The following is a 17974-nucleotide window of genomic DNA, read 5'->3' as shown; positions in this document are numbered from 1 at the left end:
AACGCGCTAATCTCAGGATCTACTGGTCCGATTTGATTTTTTTCTTCTTTCGTGTTAGATAGATTTATCGAGGAAGGCCATATAACATCACGCTACGACCATTAGGAGCGGAGTAGCAACTAAAACTGTTACAAAAACGGGGAAAAATATTACCCATTCTCTCTTATGTGACGCAAGCGAAGTTGCGAGGGTCAGATATGTAGTAAAAATATAATAATATATAGTTAGCCTTTCTAAATCCCTATTGTACAGACTGCTCGCTATTCCAGTTCATAATGCACGAATTTCATACATAAGTGCCAATTATAAGCTATAACATAAGCGCTTTATATCAAAGAGAGACCGCTACACACAACTGCTGCGATAATTGCGATACAATAACTCTGCAGTTTCATGCGAGTTCATAATATCAACAAGATTGTTAATTTTACTTGCAACCCGGCAAACATGTTACGACTTAAAGCTATGAAAATTTATTTTCATAATATGTAATCATATTATTATAATCAGGCGATTTACTTTTTATAACCCATTACTGTCCCACTGCTGGACAAGGGTTTCCTCCGCGAATAAGGGCAGGTTAGACTTTGAGTCCATCCCGCCGGCTAACTCTGGATTAGAGACCTTTCATATCAAACAATGTGTTAAAGAACGTGTTTGAGTTAACCACGAAAATGTAAATAGACAAATACGATAGTTTACTAGTTAAGAATATTTCGAATAAGATTAGTTGTTCAACTAACATGATCTTTGCAGTAGATGCTACTCCATGTCTAAGTGCTCCTACGGGCGTCATTATTTTGTTCTGATTATTCGAGCGGTAATGCTAGGCATTGCCAGCTCTGCGCGGCTTGTGCCGGGGGATTGCCGCCGGTACGTGTGTGTAGCCATAAGACTTTTGATGGTGAAATCCTCCACAGCGAACACCATAACCTATTTTCCTGACAATTTCATAAAACATTTCAAAATCCATTTAGCAAATTTTGAGCTTATCGTATACAGACAGATGCGAAGAAAACCTCATTTCGTAATATGCGCTGAAATCCTGTAAAATATCAAAGTTATTGTCAATAACAGTTTCATTTACACGTGTTTATCCGCTGTACGTAGTTTTCAGGTGCGCTATTTGTAACCAATCGTTTGTGTAATAGAATATCAAAGGTTTTGTTATCACTGTTTACTGTTTAGCCTTTTGGCAAATTTAGGGCTACCAGTATTTAATACACGTAAACAAGGATACACAGAAACTGAGAGCAAATTTCGCTAATTTTCGTTTGTTTTTGATAAACCATATTTGAAGAAACTTCCATCTATAGAGGTGCAATAAAATTAAGTTTTTTTTTTAGATTTGGCGTTCAGCAGCGCTATTTTCGGGCATTACCCAATGTCGGGAATTTGATATTTAAAATAATACTCGAAAAAATAGTTCTTGAAATATACGCTAGGGGTGCTTGAATCACCATACATTACCCGTTTTGCAATGATACTGCGTATACGTTTTATGGTCTTTTACAAAATATACTAAAACGGTCTCTGCCTACCCCTGTGGGAAGAAAGCGTGTTTTTTTTTAAATGTATGGATTAAAACGGCAAGATTACTTTAGTATCACTTTATTGAATGCTTTGCAACATTATAATGGTGTACGTAACGACCACTGAGCTCACGGAGACCAGCAGGGTGTAGTCCACAGTGAAGAATTTCTCGGCATGGAACTTGATCGGTCTTGTGATGACCAGGTTACGAAACTCTAGGAGACTGGTCTTCATGTCGTTGTTGTCTGAAAGATAATATTTAACAACCATTTACTTTTTGGTAAATTTGTAATATGATATTAAAAATTTATAAAAAAATTGCCGAAGGTCACCAGCTTTTCAGTTAAAAATCATAAAATTTTCCGTCTACTCTTAATCTCAAACAGCCTGATTTATAACATTCATGACTATCATGCAACTGTCTGCTAATCGAATACGTGACACACAAAAAAATAATCCATGAAAAAATCTAATCTCTGTACTCAATAGTCAATAGTTTTAATTTCTTACGTGCTAAATATTAGATACAAGAAATAGCGCATAGTTAACTTCAAACAAAATTAACGCGAGAAACAATGTACTCTTAATAACAAAAAAGATACTCTGGTTTTATTGTGTCATGGTTAAAATAACCCAAATGATATCAGACTCACAGCACTTCTTTCCAGTCAATAACTCATCAATAGTTCTTAATATCCTCTCACTCTGCTTGTAGGTTTGTTCGCAGCGGTACGTCAGTAGCGTGGCCAAGACCGAATAGTTCAGAGCTCGGAGGATACTGGATGCTGCCGGTAGATAAGTAATTGGACCCGTCCCGAAGTGAGTTGTCTGGTGAAAACACGAACAAACTTTAAAAAATAGTTTGTTTTACAATCTATCTATCTATCGTATGGTTAGTGGTCAACCTAGTGTCAAAGTTGTTTGAACCGCCCGAAAGGCCTTTGACATGGCTTAACGACTGTTATCTTAATTGACAACAACCGGGAACGACATTATACGTGCCCTCCGAAGCACGGAGACGCTCAGTTCAAATACCACTATGCGGTCACCCATCTATAGAATGACCGCACCAACTGTTGCTTAACCCACTGATCGTTTACCGACCGGTGAGCACAACTGGCTTAGAGCGCCTCGATTTAAAATTGAAATGTGCCACAGTCATCTGTTTTTTTTTATGCTTGTTACCTCAACACTTTTTATTGGGTGTATCGATTCAGATGATGCTTTTTGTTTGAAAGGCTGTGCTCTCCATTTAGCCCCATTTCTGTTTGGTTCAAATGTGTGTGACTTATGGTTTTTTAAACTTTAAAAATACGTTATTTTGTTTACATGAAATATCATGTTCTGTATTATTCGTGGTGCTTATGAGAGGTGACAAATTACTGGTAGACTTCGGCCGTATCAAAAATTAAAAACACATAATTATAACTAAACTAGCTGACCCGGCGATCTTCGTACCGCCTAAAATATGCAAAATTAAATGTCTATTTTGCAATATTTCTGAGAGATTTTCCTAATATTTTTCGTAAAAACCTTCTCCTAATAATAACAAATACAACACAAAAAGAATTAGTAAAATCGGTCCAGCCATTCACGCGTGATGCCGTGACCAAGGAAAACGGGTTTCATTTTTATATTTATAAATGTCACGACGTTTGAGTGCTCTAACCATGTCAATACAAGACGCTCTTACCATAGTGCCGTTCCCAACTCTGATAGCTAGATTCAATAAATTGATCATATTGAACAGCAAGTTTGCACAGTACACTAGCATCTGGAACAAATAGATGGCAGTGTAATTTGACTGCCTCCGTGGCGCAGTGGTTTAGGTCGCCACGCCGATACCACTGTGACGGGAGGTCGTTGGTTCAATTACCACACGGAGCAATTATTTGTGCGATCCACAAATAATTGTTTCGGGTCTGGTTGTGCTTTGTGTCCGATGTTTGTATGTTTGTAAAAGTCCTAGCGACACAAGAGCAATTCTTAGTGCGGGTGTTGTCTTTTTAAAAAAGAAAAGAAAAAAAAAAGAATTCTTTAACGAAACTTCACTTAAACGAAAAAAAAATTGACACAGCAACTGCATACCCTTAACTCGGTGTAAAAAAACGTTATGACTACGTTACTGAATTACAAGGAAGATGCTTTTTCACGTTAATAGCAGGCAGGCGTTAGAGAAACCTTGGAAATCGTAAAGATAACACGAAGTATCTGATTCCCTATGTTCCCTATGTTAGTTAGTTCGTGTAATAAATATTTCATTAAATAAAGTTAAAACCTTACCCGAATTCCATAGGAAGTATTTATACAAGCTGTCTGCTCCAACAGCAAAAGGTAACATCTGCTGAACCAGTTGGTTTCTAAATATTTAGTATAACACAATGTTTGTAAGGAGTCCAATGGCTGACAAATGTTCACATCTCTGTACATAGTCTTCTTTACGTTGTTGAAGATGGATTTGATTACGTTTGACGAGCTACAGTCCTGGTGAAAAGAATTTTAGATAATAATTATCACTTGTTCTAACGGTGAAGGAAAACATCTTGAGGAAACCTTGCATGCCTAAAATTTGTTTAATACATTTCTTGCACTTGGCCGGCATTGTGGACTCAAGGCCTAACCCCTCCCCCTCGTAAAGAAATATATATGAGACTAGCTGACTCGCGCAACTTCGCTTGCGTCATAAGAGAGAATAGGACAAAAATTTCCCCGTTTTTGTAACATTTTTTACTGGTACTCTGCTCCTATTAGTCGTAGCGTCATGATATGTAGCCTATAGCCTTCCTCGATAAATAGGCTAACTAACACTGAAAGAATTTTTCAAATCGGACCAGTAGTTCCTGAGATTAGCGCGTTCAAACAAACAAACAAACAAACTCTTCAGCTTTATAATATTAGTATAGAAGTATAGATTAGGTAAGTACTTTTAAGAGATTCTACATAGTTTGTCTGTTATAAAACGGGAAATTAAGTTCCTCGAAGATGTGAATGTTATAAATAACGTTATTTTCAATAAATACGCTAATGTATTTGTTACTGTCAATCTTAAATTAAATGCAGTGTTTAAAATAGTTTCAGTTCTATAGCTACTTACGTTGGTAAGTTGGATAAATAAAGCAAAACTGTAATGCAAACATAATTACTGAAAACGAATATTCAATGAATAACATACCTCCAACAAATTCTTAATCATAATAAGACGATACTGCACTTGTATAACATGAGAGATAAGATCCAAAACCGACATCATATTTAAAAAGAAATACAGATAATCTATCGCATACAACATAGGAGGCCAGAATTCTTCAACAAGATTCCAGCAAGTATAATCAAAGAGAGAGATGCAGAGAAACACGGTAATTGCAATGATCATATTCTGAACTATGGTCCTACGAATTTCATTATAGCAAGGACTGCCTAAGACCTCATCAATATGGTCAAAGGCCTTGAAATACCGTAGCAAAGACTCTCGACCATATTTGTAGACAAATAGCAAGTCAACAATATAATTGAAATAAGAAAACAAATAAGTAAGTTGAATCGAATCAGAGAATCTTACAAGACCGTTCTGTGCACGTCCTTTGAAAGTTTTGATTTTATGATAGAGGCAAAAGGTATTAAGTAGACCAAAAATAAGAATATGAAATACACTCCTAACTATAGATCTTGATACTTCTAAATCCGTTCCTTTTCTATAGATATTTGATAATGCTGTAGTTCGTAAAAGACCATTGATTGGAGCTAGAGTCCAGAACGTATCTTTAGTAAGTTTTCGCGCGAAATTTATTTTCATTTTTATTGTGTTGTGTGACTTTGTTGGCTGTAATACGGTTAATGTATGATAAAATTACGTGGACTCCACTTCGAGTGATTAATTTGATTATAGTTGAAGGGTTATAAGTAATTGCTTTATCAACATCGTACATTCATTGTTGCATTGCGTAGTAAGTTGAAATTGTAAATTAATTATTTGTACTCATATTCGGTTGTCCTTGCAACGTAAATCAATAAATAATGAACCAAATCGTTCTTGGGTCAACGATCGTTCAAAAAGATAAGCTCATTTTGAATTCTATGGCATTTTCTTAGTGATATTAGAGCTGTTTAAAAAGTTTAAAATTCTTATTGGCTTTTTTGTTATCAATGCAACTAACAGATAAAGTAAAAAGACGAATAAGGCGTAGACGTTGCGAATATTTCTACCTGAATAACTATATGAATCGTTATTAGATGAAAAGTTAATTTGGAAGTACAATGTATTAAGAGTAACTGTCTCTGTGGCGCGCTCGGTAGAGTAACTGACTGCTAACCATGAGGTCTCGAATTCGATTTAGGGCCGGGCATTTACTATTGGTTTTTTTGCTCAATCATATTAGAATGTGCCCAAAATTAGCCCAGATTTTGGTAACATGTAAATGACAGTAGGCTCGCCCCCTATTAGGTACATGGACCTAACATTGTTAATGACGAAACGTGAGTGTTTTTTATAAACTTCTACCTAAGTCTTCAGGACTTAGAGGTGTGTTTTTATATATTATGTATGTTTCAAAGTGTACCATGAATGAATGATTAATTTCAATTTGTAAACTGACTTTTTATTAAACTTCTACTAAAATATGCGTACGTTTTTAGGTATATTCCCGTTGTCCACCCCCTGCTTGTCCACCCCGGGTGGACAGTGACACAAATCTTTTAAAAAGTTCTCGGTGTCCACCCCTGGGGGACAGTGAGAATTAATTTTAAATTATTCCCGCTGGCCACCCCGGGTGGACAAAGACACGAGTTTCATATTACTAGTCTCGATGTTCACCACCGGTGGACAAAGCCACTGCTTAAATAAACATTCTCAATGTCCACGCTTGATGGAATTGGGTGTAAAAAAATAAGTAGGTCTAAAGTTTAATCATATTATCAACATCTTTTACTTTTGCAATCTACACAAATAATTATCACAATAGGTATTAATCAAAGTCACAGAAAAATCTTTACATCCTCATCCTTTCTAGAAATAAATCAATATTGAAGTCCCCATTGACAAGTCCCATTCGCATGTCGTGAATAAAATGATCACTTTAAATATATTTTTTTACGTTTATTGTTATAACTTATACCTTGGTTTAATAAGTGCCGCAACTTAGCGTCGATCAACATTATATGGGAAAACACACAATAAATAGTGTAACTACTTCTATTTACCCTAAAGATGTTGATAATATGATTAAACTATGTACCTACTTAATTAATTTTGTTATAATTATTTACACCCATTTCTAGCAAGCGTGGACATTGAGAATGTTTATTTAAGCAGTGGCTTTGTCCACCGGCGGTGAACATCGAGACTAGTAATATGAAACTCGTGTCTTTGTCCACCCGGGGTGGCCAGTGGGAATAATTTAAAATTAATTCTCACTGTCCCCCAGGGGTGGACACCGAGAACTTTTTAAAAGATTTGTGTCACTGTCCACCCGGGGTGGACAAGCAGGGGGTGGACAACGGGAATATACCCGTTTTTAAGCGTCTATTTTGAGTTGTTTAAGACTAAACTGTTTTATAGAACATGAACTGTAATTTTCGTAGCATGTCTCATCGACTCCGTGGCGCAACGGTAGCGCGTCTGACTCCAGATCAGAAGGTTGCGTGTTCAAATCACGTCGGGGTCAACACTTTCTTTTTTATAGATTATATTTTTTAATATTATCTTATCTACTATTGATTTTCCTTAATTCAGTTTTTAATAGTATGTTTTTTACTAAATTATTTATGAACTTGAACAATATGAGAAAATATTGTGATTATAAGAGTTTTTGAAACAATCCCTATTATGTATATGAAGGCACTCAGAATTTGGACAGCGTGGTCTCAAGATTTAACTAAGTGTCCATTCCGCGATTCCCTTGTCCAGCAGCAGGACAGTTATTTGTCAAAATCTTTTTTCCTATATTCTCATTTTCACTCCAACAATAACTAAGCTATAAATTCAAATACAGTTCAAAAATTCGCTCCAAAAATTCCGTAGAAGTCAGTTTAAAAACAGTACATTTGGTGCTAACTCACTTGTCATGTATTTCAGTGTGGATCTCTACGACAGATGTATTTGTTCCAAACGGATTCTCCCGGATAAAACGATCGCATTCCAAGCTACTGTTAAAGGTAAATAGTTTATCTTGTCGTTAAATCTGTCATGAGGAATTGTTGGGTTTTTGTTGGCTTTAACAATATTTAAATTATTCCATATTACGGATTCGAAAGTCTGTCTGTTAAGCTTTTATGGCTAAACCGCCGAGCTGATTCAGATGAAACTTATCAAGAAGATAATAACAACTAAGGAAGATACAAATGGTAATGATGTCATAATAACGTTTTTTTGATAAAAAAAATATACTTAATGTTTTTAGAAATTACACGCGGGCGGAGGATTACAAAAATGTATTTTTTTTTGCCCGTACAATAAAACCCAAAAAGTACGTTCTGACCCCGACGTGATTTGAACACGCAACCTTCTGATCTGGAGTCAGACGTGCTACCGTTGCGCCACGGAGTCGATGACAAATTACACATATTGCATACTGCACATTCTAACTAAACAATTGATATAACTTACATACATACAAATATATACATAAAAGCACGGATTGTTCCCATAGGGGTTAGGTAGAGATTCGAAAACATCACTTCTTGCATGTTGTTTTTTTCTTTCAAAAATATTTTATTATTAGATGACATAATTTTAATTAAGCGTTGGGCTCTATAAAAAAGAAAGCTTTGACCCCGACGTGATTTGAACACGCAACCTTCTGATCTGGAGTCAGACGCGCTACCGTTGCGCCACGGAGTCGATGCGGTTTAAGTGTAATATTGCCCTTCATTTTAAAACTTTACTTTGTCTTAGTTTGATTTCCACAAAAAGTAAGATCCCATTCTGTAAATAGGCGGGACTAAATTTTATCTTAAACAGTATAGTAATTTAGATCCAGAAGTAGAAAGATCTATTGTTTATCCTGGGATTGAGGCGTCCATAGCCTGTTGGGCTCACCGGTCGGTAAACGATCTGTGGGTTAAGTATACCTTGGCACCGTCATTCTATAGATAAGTGACCGGATAGTGGTATTTGAACTGGGCGTCTCCGTGCTTCGGAGAGCACGTAAAAAAACGGTCCCGGTTGTTGTCAATTAAGATAGCAGTCGTTAAGCCGCTTGAACAACTTTGACACCTGGTTGTCCACTAACACTAACTCGATAAGAGGAAAAAGATCCTGAGGATAAAGTACATTCTTTATTTAGATTTTTTCATCATTCATTTACAATATTTAAAGTACATTTTTGTTACATTAAAATGACATACTTTATATACTTGAATAGCTAATTCAAAAACACTCAAAACTACTAAATATTAATTTAAAATCCTGCCAAAGAGCAAAACTAATACACGTTGGGACTAAATCGGACAGTATTTGGGACTAATCGGTGGACTGCGGTCACGACTCAACCGAATTGAACCGATGTGGCCACACGGTTCGGCCTCGTTCAGACTTGTTACACTAACAATGATTATGGGAAGCGGTGCGTGGAGATGAGCGAGTGTTAGCGAAGATGTGTTGTAAAGATGTGGCTATAGATACTACTTAGAAGAGAAAATTTTATGCAAGGCTAGAGGCCGCCCGCGACTTTGTCCGCGTTGGAACCTTTCGCGTGTAAATCCCAATCCCTCTTGAACTCCGGGATAAAAATAGCCTATGCGTTATTCTGGGTCTTCAGCTACCTATATGCCAAATTTCGTCGTTATCGGTTCAGTAGTATTTGCGTGAAAGAGTAACAAACATCCATACATACATTCTCACAAACTTTCAAATTTATAGTATTAGTAGGATATTTCTGTTATACATGTTTTCGAAATTCTACTAATATTATAAGTGCGAAAGTATGTGTATCTATCTAGGGATGTTTGCTACAAATTACGAATCAATAAAAACTCAAATAGGTACCTAATGTCCCATTAAAATTTGAATCCTTTGGTTTTCTGATAACTGGAGGATTATATTCGTTCATCTCTATTTGAGAGTAAAGCCTAATGTACACAATGGTATAGGCTTAACTTAATGTATTTCAAATAGTCGAACATAGTGCATTAGGATTGAATACACTTCAATGATTTATGTGTTTGCTATTAGTGTTAGTTGTTTAGTAAATGTGTAAAATAGGAATATTATTTTGTAGTTTCGGTAACTGTTGGTCGTACTTTCAATTGTAATTTTTGTTTTGGGATCAAATATAACTATATTCTGCTATATATTGATGCATACATAATATAATCTCTCAAGTTTCTTCAAAATAATCTTGTTGTTTCATAATAAATACGAATTATTTGGATATATTAGTACGAGTACTATCTGTTCCTATAGATTTAATTACAGATATCTGTATTTAGGAGTGAAATTAGTCCATCATTATCATTATTTCTTTAGCGACACGAATTTAAAATTAGTGTTATTTGTTTATACTTCATTGATATTAACCTACTTTAAATATTAGTATTATAACATTTATTAACTCTAGCTAAGCTTTAAGCCTTTTGGTAGTAGGGGTTTACAGTGGAAATGCAAAGAGGGTGATGTTTAGTTAAGTCACTGGACTGCAGACGTTGCATTCTTCTGAGATGTACACAGAATCTGTCAAACTCATCAAAATAATTCCCTAAGCAAATAACAACGTAAAATTTTACCTATAAAACCTCATATTATATCAGTACCATAATATGGCTACGTAATAGAAGACCACAAAAACACTAACCGCATTCGGTTAAAAACATTCCCGAGTTATTAATAAGCCTTGCATCAAGTAAATTAAACGTAGGTGTTACAGCTACCTGACCGAGGGTCGGGCGCAAAGGTCCAACAATTCTAAATATTCACACAATTACGGAACCCATGTTATGGGCTCCCCTTAAATTATGTATGTGTAACACAAAATACAAGGGAATTTCAACCATGTGTGTTAAGCTTTAGAGTCTAATTTTGTCTGTAGTGCTTGTTGGCAATAAAAGAACATTTTTTCCGTTTGTATTCGTGTTTTCGGTAGTGATATTTTGTAATCAGTGTTTTGTTTTATTAAAGTTTACCTATGATTGTTTTTTAACAATATTTGTATGTTTTGGTTGTAATGATTTTTTAGGTTAAGTGCGTAGTACGCGTAACCGGTGATCCTGTATGACAAGATGTATAAATGTGTATGAAGCAAAGGATCGAACCAAATGGCGTTTTCTGGTCTCTGCCTATTCCTATAGGTAAAAGGCGTGACTTTATGTAGGTATGTATGTATGATAATATTTACTGGGTAAGAACAGTGTTTGAAGCAGTAATCGTATGGTTATTATGACATTTAATTCCAGACACCCGAAGGCCTTTTATATAGATTAATGATTTGTATCTTAGCGTGATTTAATCAGCTGGAATCGATTTTCAGCGTACCGTATGTGAAGCACGTAGATGTTAAGCTCAAATATCGTCAGATGGCAGTTTAGCTACTCTTATAAATTATATATCTTGACTCAGAAGTCGGAGTCACACGATATAACGATTGCACACGAGAATTATTACAAACCTTCTAAACGGGAGATGGCATTTATTCGAAGAATATCTTTCAAAGGAGATTTTTTTTAGATTGTATTTTTTTCAGACTAAAACGATGCCTTATGAGGTTAGACAGTCTTTGTTGATACAAAAATAGAAACTGGAACAAGCGTTCATTATTTTAACAACGAAAAATGGGTCTAAAAATATCGAAGCCAGATATTATTGATACACAAAGGGAAAACAAAACAAAGGAATATCTAAAAATACACACGCACACACACACGAACACACAAACACGCACGCATACGCACACACATACCATGATCCATAATAAGACGATACAATAAAATCGCCACAAAGCCAAGACATGACACTTAACTTTATGTGGCTGTCTATCATATTGAACCCAGCGCTATGTTGGGAATTACATCAATCCAATTTAAGAAACGGTTCACATTACCAGCATTCCGAGATCTAGAAATTAGACAGTGGTGTTTGGGGTAAGAGGTAGCAAGAGCGGGCAGCGGAGCGACTTATAGATTCTAACTATTGAGTGACATGTGTGATGAATAGCAACTGACTTTCAAGGTATTATAGGACAAGGTATTTCTTAAAAGCAATTATGCTTACTACTATAATAATACATGTGGCGTCTCCTATCGTATCTGATTGAGTTATAGCTTTAACAATCTTTAGTTCCATGTTTACTAAGCGACCATATCAAGTGGGTTGTGCTCGGTCAGCCTCAGACTTGTTGCTTGTCGTGTATTGTCAGCACGTTGAGTTATTTAGTACTACCAAAGTCCCCATTCAAGGCATTCAATTGAATATATTTACTGCATTATGCATTATAATACTGAGCATTACTCTAGATTTCAATAAGATACTTATCGTTTCATTTGATACTAGCTGACTCGCGCAACTTCGCCTGCGTCACATAAGAGAGAATGGGTCAAAATTTTCCCTGTTTTGGTATTTCTTTTTCTGGTATTCTGCTCCTATTGGTCGTAGTGTGACGATATATAGCCTATAGCCTTCCTTGATAAATGGGCTATCTAACGCTGAAAGAATTTTCCTGAGATTAGCGCGCTCAAACATACAAACAAACAAACTCTTCATCTTTATAATATTAGTATAGATAAATATGAGCATAATATAGTCACATAGTTACAATAAAAACACAAAACAATAAAATCGCGACCGCTTATCCCTCCGACGGCCCTTCAAAACGCCTCGCCCTCGGAATAAAAATGAAATGTTACACAGTAAAAAGTAAGATGTCAGGCCATTGTCCGTGAGCGGTGACAGCGCTCGCAGCGACAAATTGAGACATTCAGACGATGGGGCCGTTCCAACGTTCCACTGGTATGCTGATCCGGAAAATGGAGCTCCTTGGAAAAGTTTTCACTGTAGGAGCTAGTGTTTTTGATGAATATCAAATTGGAATATTAGTTTTCTCATGAGTTTATCCTAGTTTAAAGGCGCCAGTTGCGTTAACTGGTTGGTAAACGATCTGAAGGTTAAGCAAGCAGGCGCGGACCTTCTATTAAGGGGTGTCACTTAGTACGATCTTTGAGTTAAGCAATAATTGGCACGGATATCCCTGAGATGGGTGATAACTCACTGGTATTTAAGTTTAGTAAGAAGAGTCTGCTCTAATTCCTTGCTTCGGAGGACACGTTAAAAGTCAGTTCCGGTTATTTGATAAGATAACGTCGTAATCCATTATATGTTTTGCAATATTTTGGTGGTTACTACATTGGTACTGCACGGAAGACCTGGCATTCATTCACGAAACACTTATTTGTGAGGTATACTAGTACTAGTTATTTCAACTACAGTTGATCGTAGATGCTTATTTAGTCCTAAATATTTGGCCATTTTTACCAACAATATGATAACTTTCATCAAGTATGGGAAAGTGTAGCAGGTTCTAAAATAGACCCAGAAACGTCATCCAAAACAAACAGTCCCATAGTATTTAATTCTAATAGCCAACTCCTAAAGGCAACAATAGATCCAAGTAGCAAATCCCCTCTTAAGAATAAGGGGCCAGTAAAAAAAACAGCCTATTGTCAGCAGTAAAAAGGAATTGGATATATCTTTAATTCCTTGAGACTTAACAAGGACCTCTTGTACCGAGTCAAACTGAAATTGAAACTGTAAATTTTCATATTACTTTGTCCTGAAAAAGAAAATTTAGGACCGGATTAGGCTGAAGATTTTGTATCAGTATTTCTTTGAAATGGTTTTCATAAAGTATTGTTGTGTTTGTTTTAGTTTAAAATTAAGCTCTTTTTTAATTTATAAAAATAATTCATAAACATTTTAAAATACTGTTCCGTTCTGCAGTTTTTACAAACAGACATGTTGAGGACTAAAAATCGGCTATTCAACTCCCTAAGTTAAACTCTCTAGTAAGCTCTCGTTTTAAAATACATTAACTTTACAACTTCTTTGCTAAGGTTTCTAAGGCTTATTAAATAAATCTAGCTTTTAAACAAAATAAAAATGAAAATTATGTGGTTCCAAAACTAAGTGTACTATGATATATCTCTTCCTTATATTTAAAAGATTTCCTTGCGTAGAAACGAACAAGAAATTGTGTGAGTAAATTGGATATGTCAGGAACATAGTTTGGAGGAGCTTGAAGTTGATAAGAATTGATTCAGTTTCAGTAGTACGTGTAGAAGTACCTGCACAAATATGGAGACAAGAACAGCTTTACTTCTTTGAAACATTATAAATGCAAAAAAAAAACTTAATCGTTTTTTAAGCAAAAAACGCAAAAGTAGAAATGGAATATGAGCAACATCTCCATGGAATATGAGCGACAATGAGAGCGTACGTGCGTCAGAAAGCATCGCGGATTTTAAATTACTCATAACCAATACTTAATTGCTAAACGGGTCTGAAAAGCGATGAGAATGTTAGAGGTTACCTTATTTGTTAAAAAAAAACATGTCAAAATTAGTCTATTCGTTTGGGTGATAACATAAATTTACATAGAATTTTGTATGCGTCGGGTAGAAAATACGTTAATTGATACGAACACATATGCGATGAACCATTGACACCCATTGAAAATGTTCACAGAGCATTTCATCAAAGCGGGAACAAAATCCTTTAGTTGTACTCTCGCAGAGTGTAGGAGTAGTATTTTCGTGAACGTTTTAGTTCATTCGTTCAGTGTCGTGTCTAATGGATTGTGAGTGGAGGCGCTCGCGTGTGCGGATCTGTCTGTGTTTTGTATGGTACAAGTCATAAAAAAGAAGCGAGATTATTTTTTGGCATAATAAAAAGGTTAATGTTTAATTAAGTACTCAGTGGTTGAAAAAAAAATCATATCTTTCTATTGAATTCAGTTAATTGCTCTGTTAAACATTACATCTAAATCGGTTTTGGCGAGTTGGCACTACCGGCGAATGTTTCGGGCCAGGACGGTCACTTAACGTGTTATCCAAGGTACTCAGGTATTCGGTCTTAGTTACTATATTATACTAAATTGTTATGAAGAATGGTAATGACAGAAAAAAACAGCGATTATTTTTGTCCCAACCCGAGATTAGAAATTGAGACCTTTATTGCAGCCGTCGAATACTCTGTCGACGTTCCAAAGAGGCAGTCGAGTGAAATATGTTTAAATTAATATGTTGCTGAGATTAAATACAGTACGATTATTACAACTATCTATACAACATGGTGAAAAATGGCATAAGGCTACTGCAAAAAACTCTTTTTAATAGTCAAAATCGCTCTTTCTCATGACTTATCCACGCTACTAAGTTTGCAATGCCCTACTAAGCACTTACCATCTTCTAATCTCAGTCAACTTAACCTTTATCACAAGTCAATAGAGTCGATTTTAGCTTGTTTTATAACAAATGCAGTTTGTAATCGTTGCATTATCTACTTCTTAAATACAACGCAAATGCCTTGTTCGGCACAAAATGTTGTAGTCAAAACGATTTTGTAGTTTCAGTGAAAAAATATGAATAAAAATGGATAGCAAAGTCTTTATTTAGTACAGTATAAGCGAATTTTTTAAACGGTCTATTTAAATAAAAATGAGTCCTATATGTGCTAAGCTCGAAAACTGCTGAAGCAATTTTGCTTGTATATGTTTATTGTGTGAAAAGTAAGCAAAATAGCGTAAGCGATATAGCAGAAGTGAGTTAAGTAATTTTAAAAGAACTAGTTTCAATAAAGGCCGCAATATAAAATCCAAATCGCTTCAAAAAAAGAAAAATGAATGAATTTAAAAGTACCACTTAATTATCCGTGCTTAAAGGAATATACGGTTTTCGACCCTCACTTAGCCATCATGGTAGACTCAAATCCTCTAGTTTCTTTCTCTATAGGCTGAACAAAAATCTGTGAAAAATGAATTAGAATTTTATCAAAATAAGGCTAGGAATTTAATCATTAAGTCATACACACACTTACCCCCGGTTTCTGAGGTACATTGAGCGGTAGTATATCTATTCAATAGCGTTTAAACTTATACAAAAAAAAACGCTATTGAATAGATAAACTACCGCTAAATGTACTTAGAAACTAGGGGTTAGACTTTCAAATTGATATTTTATCTAATTAATATGTATTTTATACCAAAGCTAATTAATACAAAAGAAATGATTTGCCATCTCTTTCCCTCAATAATAAACCTACATCTATCTCAAGTTTTACTGTCAAGAGGTCCGCAGTAATATAGATAAGTACAGTCTGTTTTACTCGAAACCGCACGTTTTATTATGAAAAATATAAGAAGATAATCACATAATAAAGTACATTAAATTTATAGTTCCTTTTTTGGAGGTCCGTGGTCTTTAGGTCCTCTCTACACCTGCTATTTCAATTTGGTCGAATTTTTAGAAGAAGATTCTTCTTTTATATTTTTACACTTGGCATCTTACTGAAAAATATCAGCACGAGTAATTTGTTAGTTTTTCTTAGTTCAATGTCTGAGACTATAGCTCAAACAATCGTTGAATTTATCACAAAAATCAATTCTCTAATAATAATATTTAAAAAATATAATCTCAGTGCGATCATACACTACCAAAAAAAGATGTTGTGGATTTCTATAGGTGAAAAAAAAAATACAAATATAACATCTTTTTAAAGACAAGGACAGATATCTGCATGTTACATTTCCTCACAACGTTCCAAATAAACTAACTTAACTTCAAAAGTTTTGAAGTTAAATTTTCCACAGCGACATCCCATCATCACCACATAACAATAAGCCACTGGCAAACAACTTTACATACACATACATACATGTACCCACATATATTTACAAGTAGATACAGTCACAAGCGCAAATAACTACACGAAAAAACTTTCGACCGCATTTTTACCAACAAAATAGTAAAATAAGGTTTTTTTTGCCTTGACTACTTCTACGGGAGAAAGGAGTAATTTTGTCTATGTACATAATGTATGGATCATACTTACAAGTGCCTTAAAAAATGTGACAGTTTTAACATATAATTGTAATTGTCATTTATTATATATTGTCAATTTATCTATATAGGTATGTATTTAGAAGTATATAAGTATGTTTAACAGTTATTTGGTTACCATAGCACAAGCTCTGCTTAGTTTGGAATCAAAAGACCGTGTGTGAGTTGTCCAATAATATTTATTTATTTATATTTTTGCTCGTGCTTGTACGTAGTAGTTTCGCGACTACAAGCTACAATTTGAGAGCGCGCTCGACTGACCGCCGCGACAGAGCGGCAAATCTTACAATTTTCGTCGGAGACATATTACATGTCGTTTCGGTTGAAGTAATTTGAAATATATAATCTATTTAATAAATTAATAAATAGTAGATCTTTTTAATAAATAGTATATTTTTCAAATCTATATACTAATACTTATATACTTATATAATATAATAAAGCTGAAGAGTTTGTTTGTTTGTTTGTTTGTTTGAACGCGCTAATCTCAGGAACTACTGGTCCGATTTGAAAAACTCTTTCAGTGTTAGATAGCCCATTTACCGAGGAAGGCTATAGGCTTCATACCACCACGCTACGACCAATAGGAGCAGAGTACCAGTAAAAAATGTTACAAAAACGGGGAAAATTATCGCAGCAAAAATTATTAGACGCAAGCGAAGTTGCGCGGTTCAGCTAGTAGATTATAAAGAAAACGTGTTTTCAGCACATCTGCTGACTTTAATTGTGTAAGCCTGCCTCTTACTTGCAAGGGTCCCGAACCAAGCCTATGCATGGCAACTCTACAAGTTTGACCATGTTATTTATCATTCGACGATATAGTTGGAAGCCTTCCCTGCAATCTGTATGAAAAAATGCAGAATTACTATGTCTGGAATTCAAATTGGCTACCACCACGTGTAATTGTAGCTTATATTGTACTTGTACACTCTGGGTGATGGATGTCTTTAAAATTGAATCTCAAGATGAAAAGCTGTCTAAACTCGAATAGTTATATATCAAATATTCGAAATTAGTAATATTGCAAAATACGGAACTAACATTTTAAACTGCGCTACACGCTTACCGATATTTTTTTAATACAAAAAGCACTCGCCATTAAGGTTCAAATTAAAGTTTATTATCATTAGCATAGCCTAAAAACAGGCAGAATTGCCCATAAAATACACTTTTTATTGTATAGGCTTACCCAAAATAATATAAAAACGATTTTTATAAGGCGTAAAATATAAGGGTATTTAGAATATTTTTCCTTACGTTTTTGGTTCGTTATCGGGAAAATTATGTTTTTGCGGAATTGCAAAATTAGTTATTTTCTTCTAAATATATAATTAAATTGAATCTAAGGATTATAGCCCGCGATGTAGGGTTAATTTTCAGCTTTAGGTAATTGTGTACTAGATGT

The 17974-nt window shown here is 35.0% G+C and overlaps 2 protein-coding genes and 3 non-coding genes across 5 annotated transcripts; 1 reads left to right on the top strand and 4 right to left on the bottom strand.

Annotated features, from left to right (window-relative positions):
* Nucleotides 1-1611: 1611 nt before the first annotated feature.
* LOC142980172 (uncharacterized) lies at nucleotides 1612-3307 on the bottom strand. Its single transcript, XM_076125504.1, has 3 exons — nucleotides 3227-3307; nucleotides 2190-2361; nucleotides 1612-1778 (listed from the first exon to the last, which is right to left on the bottom strand). The coding sequence occupies exons 1-3, from the start codon at nucleotides 3305-3307 to the stop codon at nucleotides 1612-1614; spliced, it is 420 nt and encodes a 139-aa protein (XP_075981619.1).
* Nucleotides 3308-4672: 1365 nt separating this feature from the next.
* Nucleotides 4673-5326, bottom strand: LOC142980171 (uncharacterized). Its single transcript, XM_076125503.1, has one exon. The coding sequence runs from the start codon at nucleotides 5324-5326 to the stop codon at nucleotides 4673-4675; it is 654 nt and encodes a 217-aa protein (XP_075981618.1).
* Nucleotides 5327-7121: 1795 nt separating this feature from the next.
* Nucleotides 7122-7193, top strand: TRNAW-CCA (transfer RNA tryptophan (anticodon CCA)). The gene has a single exon. It is a non-coding gene; the product is annotated as a tRNA-Trp (tRNA).
* Nucleotides 7194-8002: 809 nt separating this feature from the next.
* Nucleotides 8003-8074, bottom strand: TRNAW-CCA (transfer RNA tryptophan (anticodon CCA)). The gene has a single exon. It is a non-coding gene; the product is annotated as a tRNA-Trp (tRNA).
* Nucleotides 8075-8296: 222 nt separating this feature from the next.
* On the bottom strand, nucleotides 8297-8368 carry TRNAW-CCA (transfer RNA tryptophan (anticodon CCA)). Its single transcript has one exon. It is a non-coding gene; the product is annotated as a tRNA-Trp (tRNA).
* Nucleotides 8369-17974: the final 9606 nt, after the last annotated feature.

This window comes from Anticarsia gemmatalis, chromosome 17, assembly GCF_050436995.1.
Source record: "Anticarsia gemmatalis isolate Benzon Research Colony breed Stoneville strain chromosome 17, ilAntGemm2 primary, whole genome shotgun sequence".
Lineage (NCBI taxonomy): Eukaryota > Metazoa > Arthropoda > Insecta > Lepidoptera > Erebidae > Anticarsia > Anticarsia gemmatalis.
This window is presented reverse-complemented; position numbering and strand designations above follow the sequence as displayed.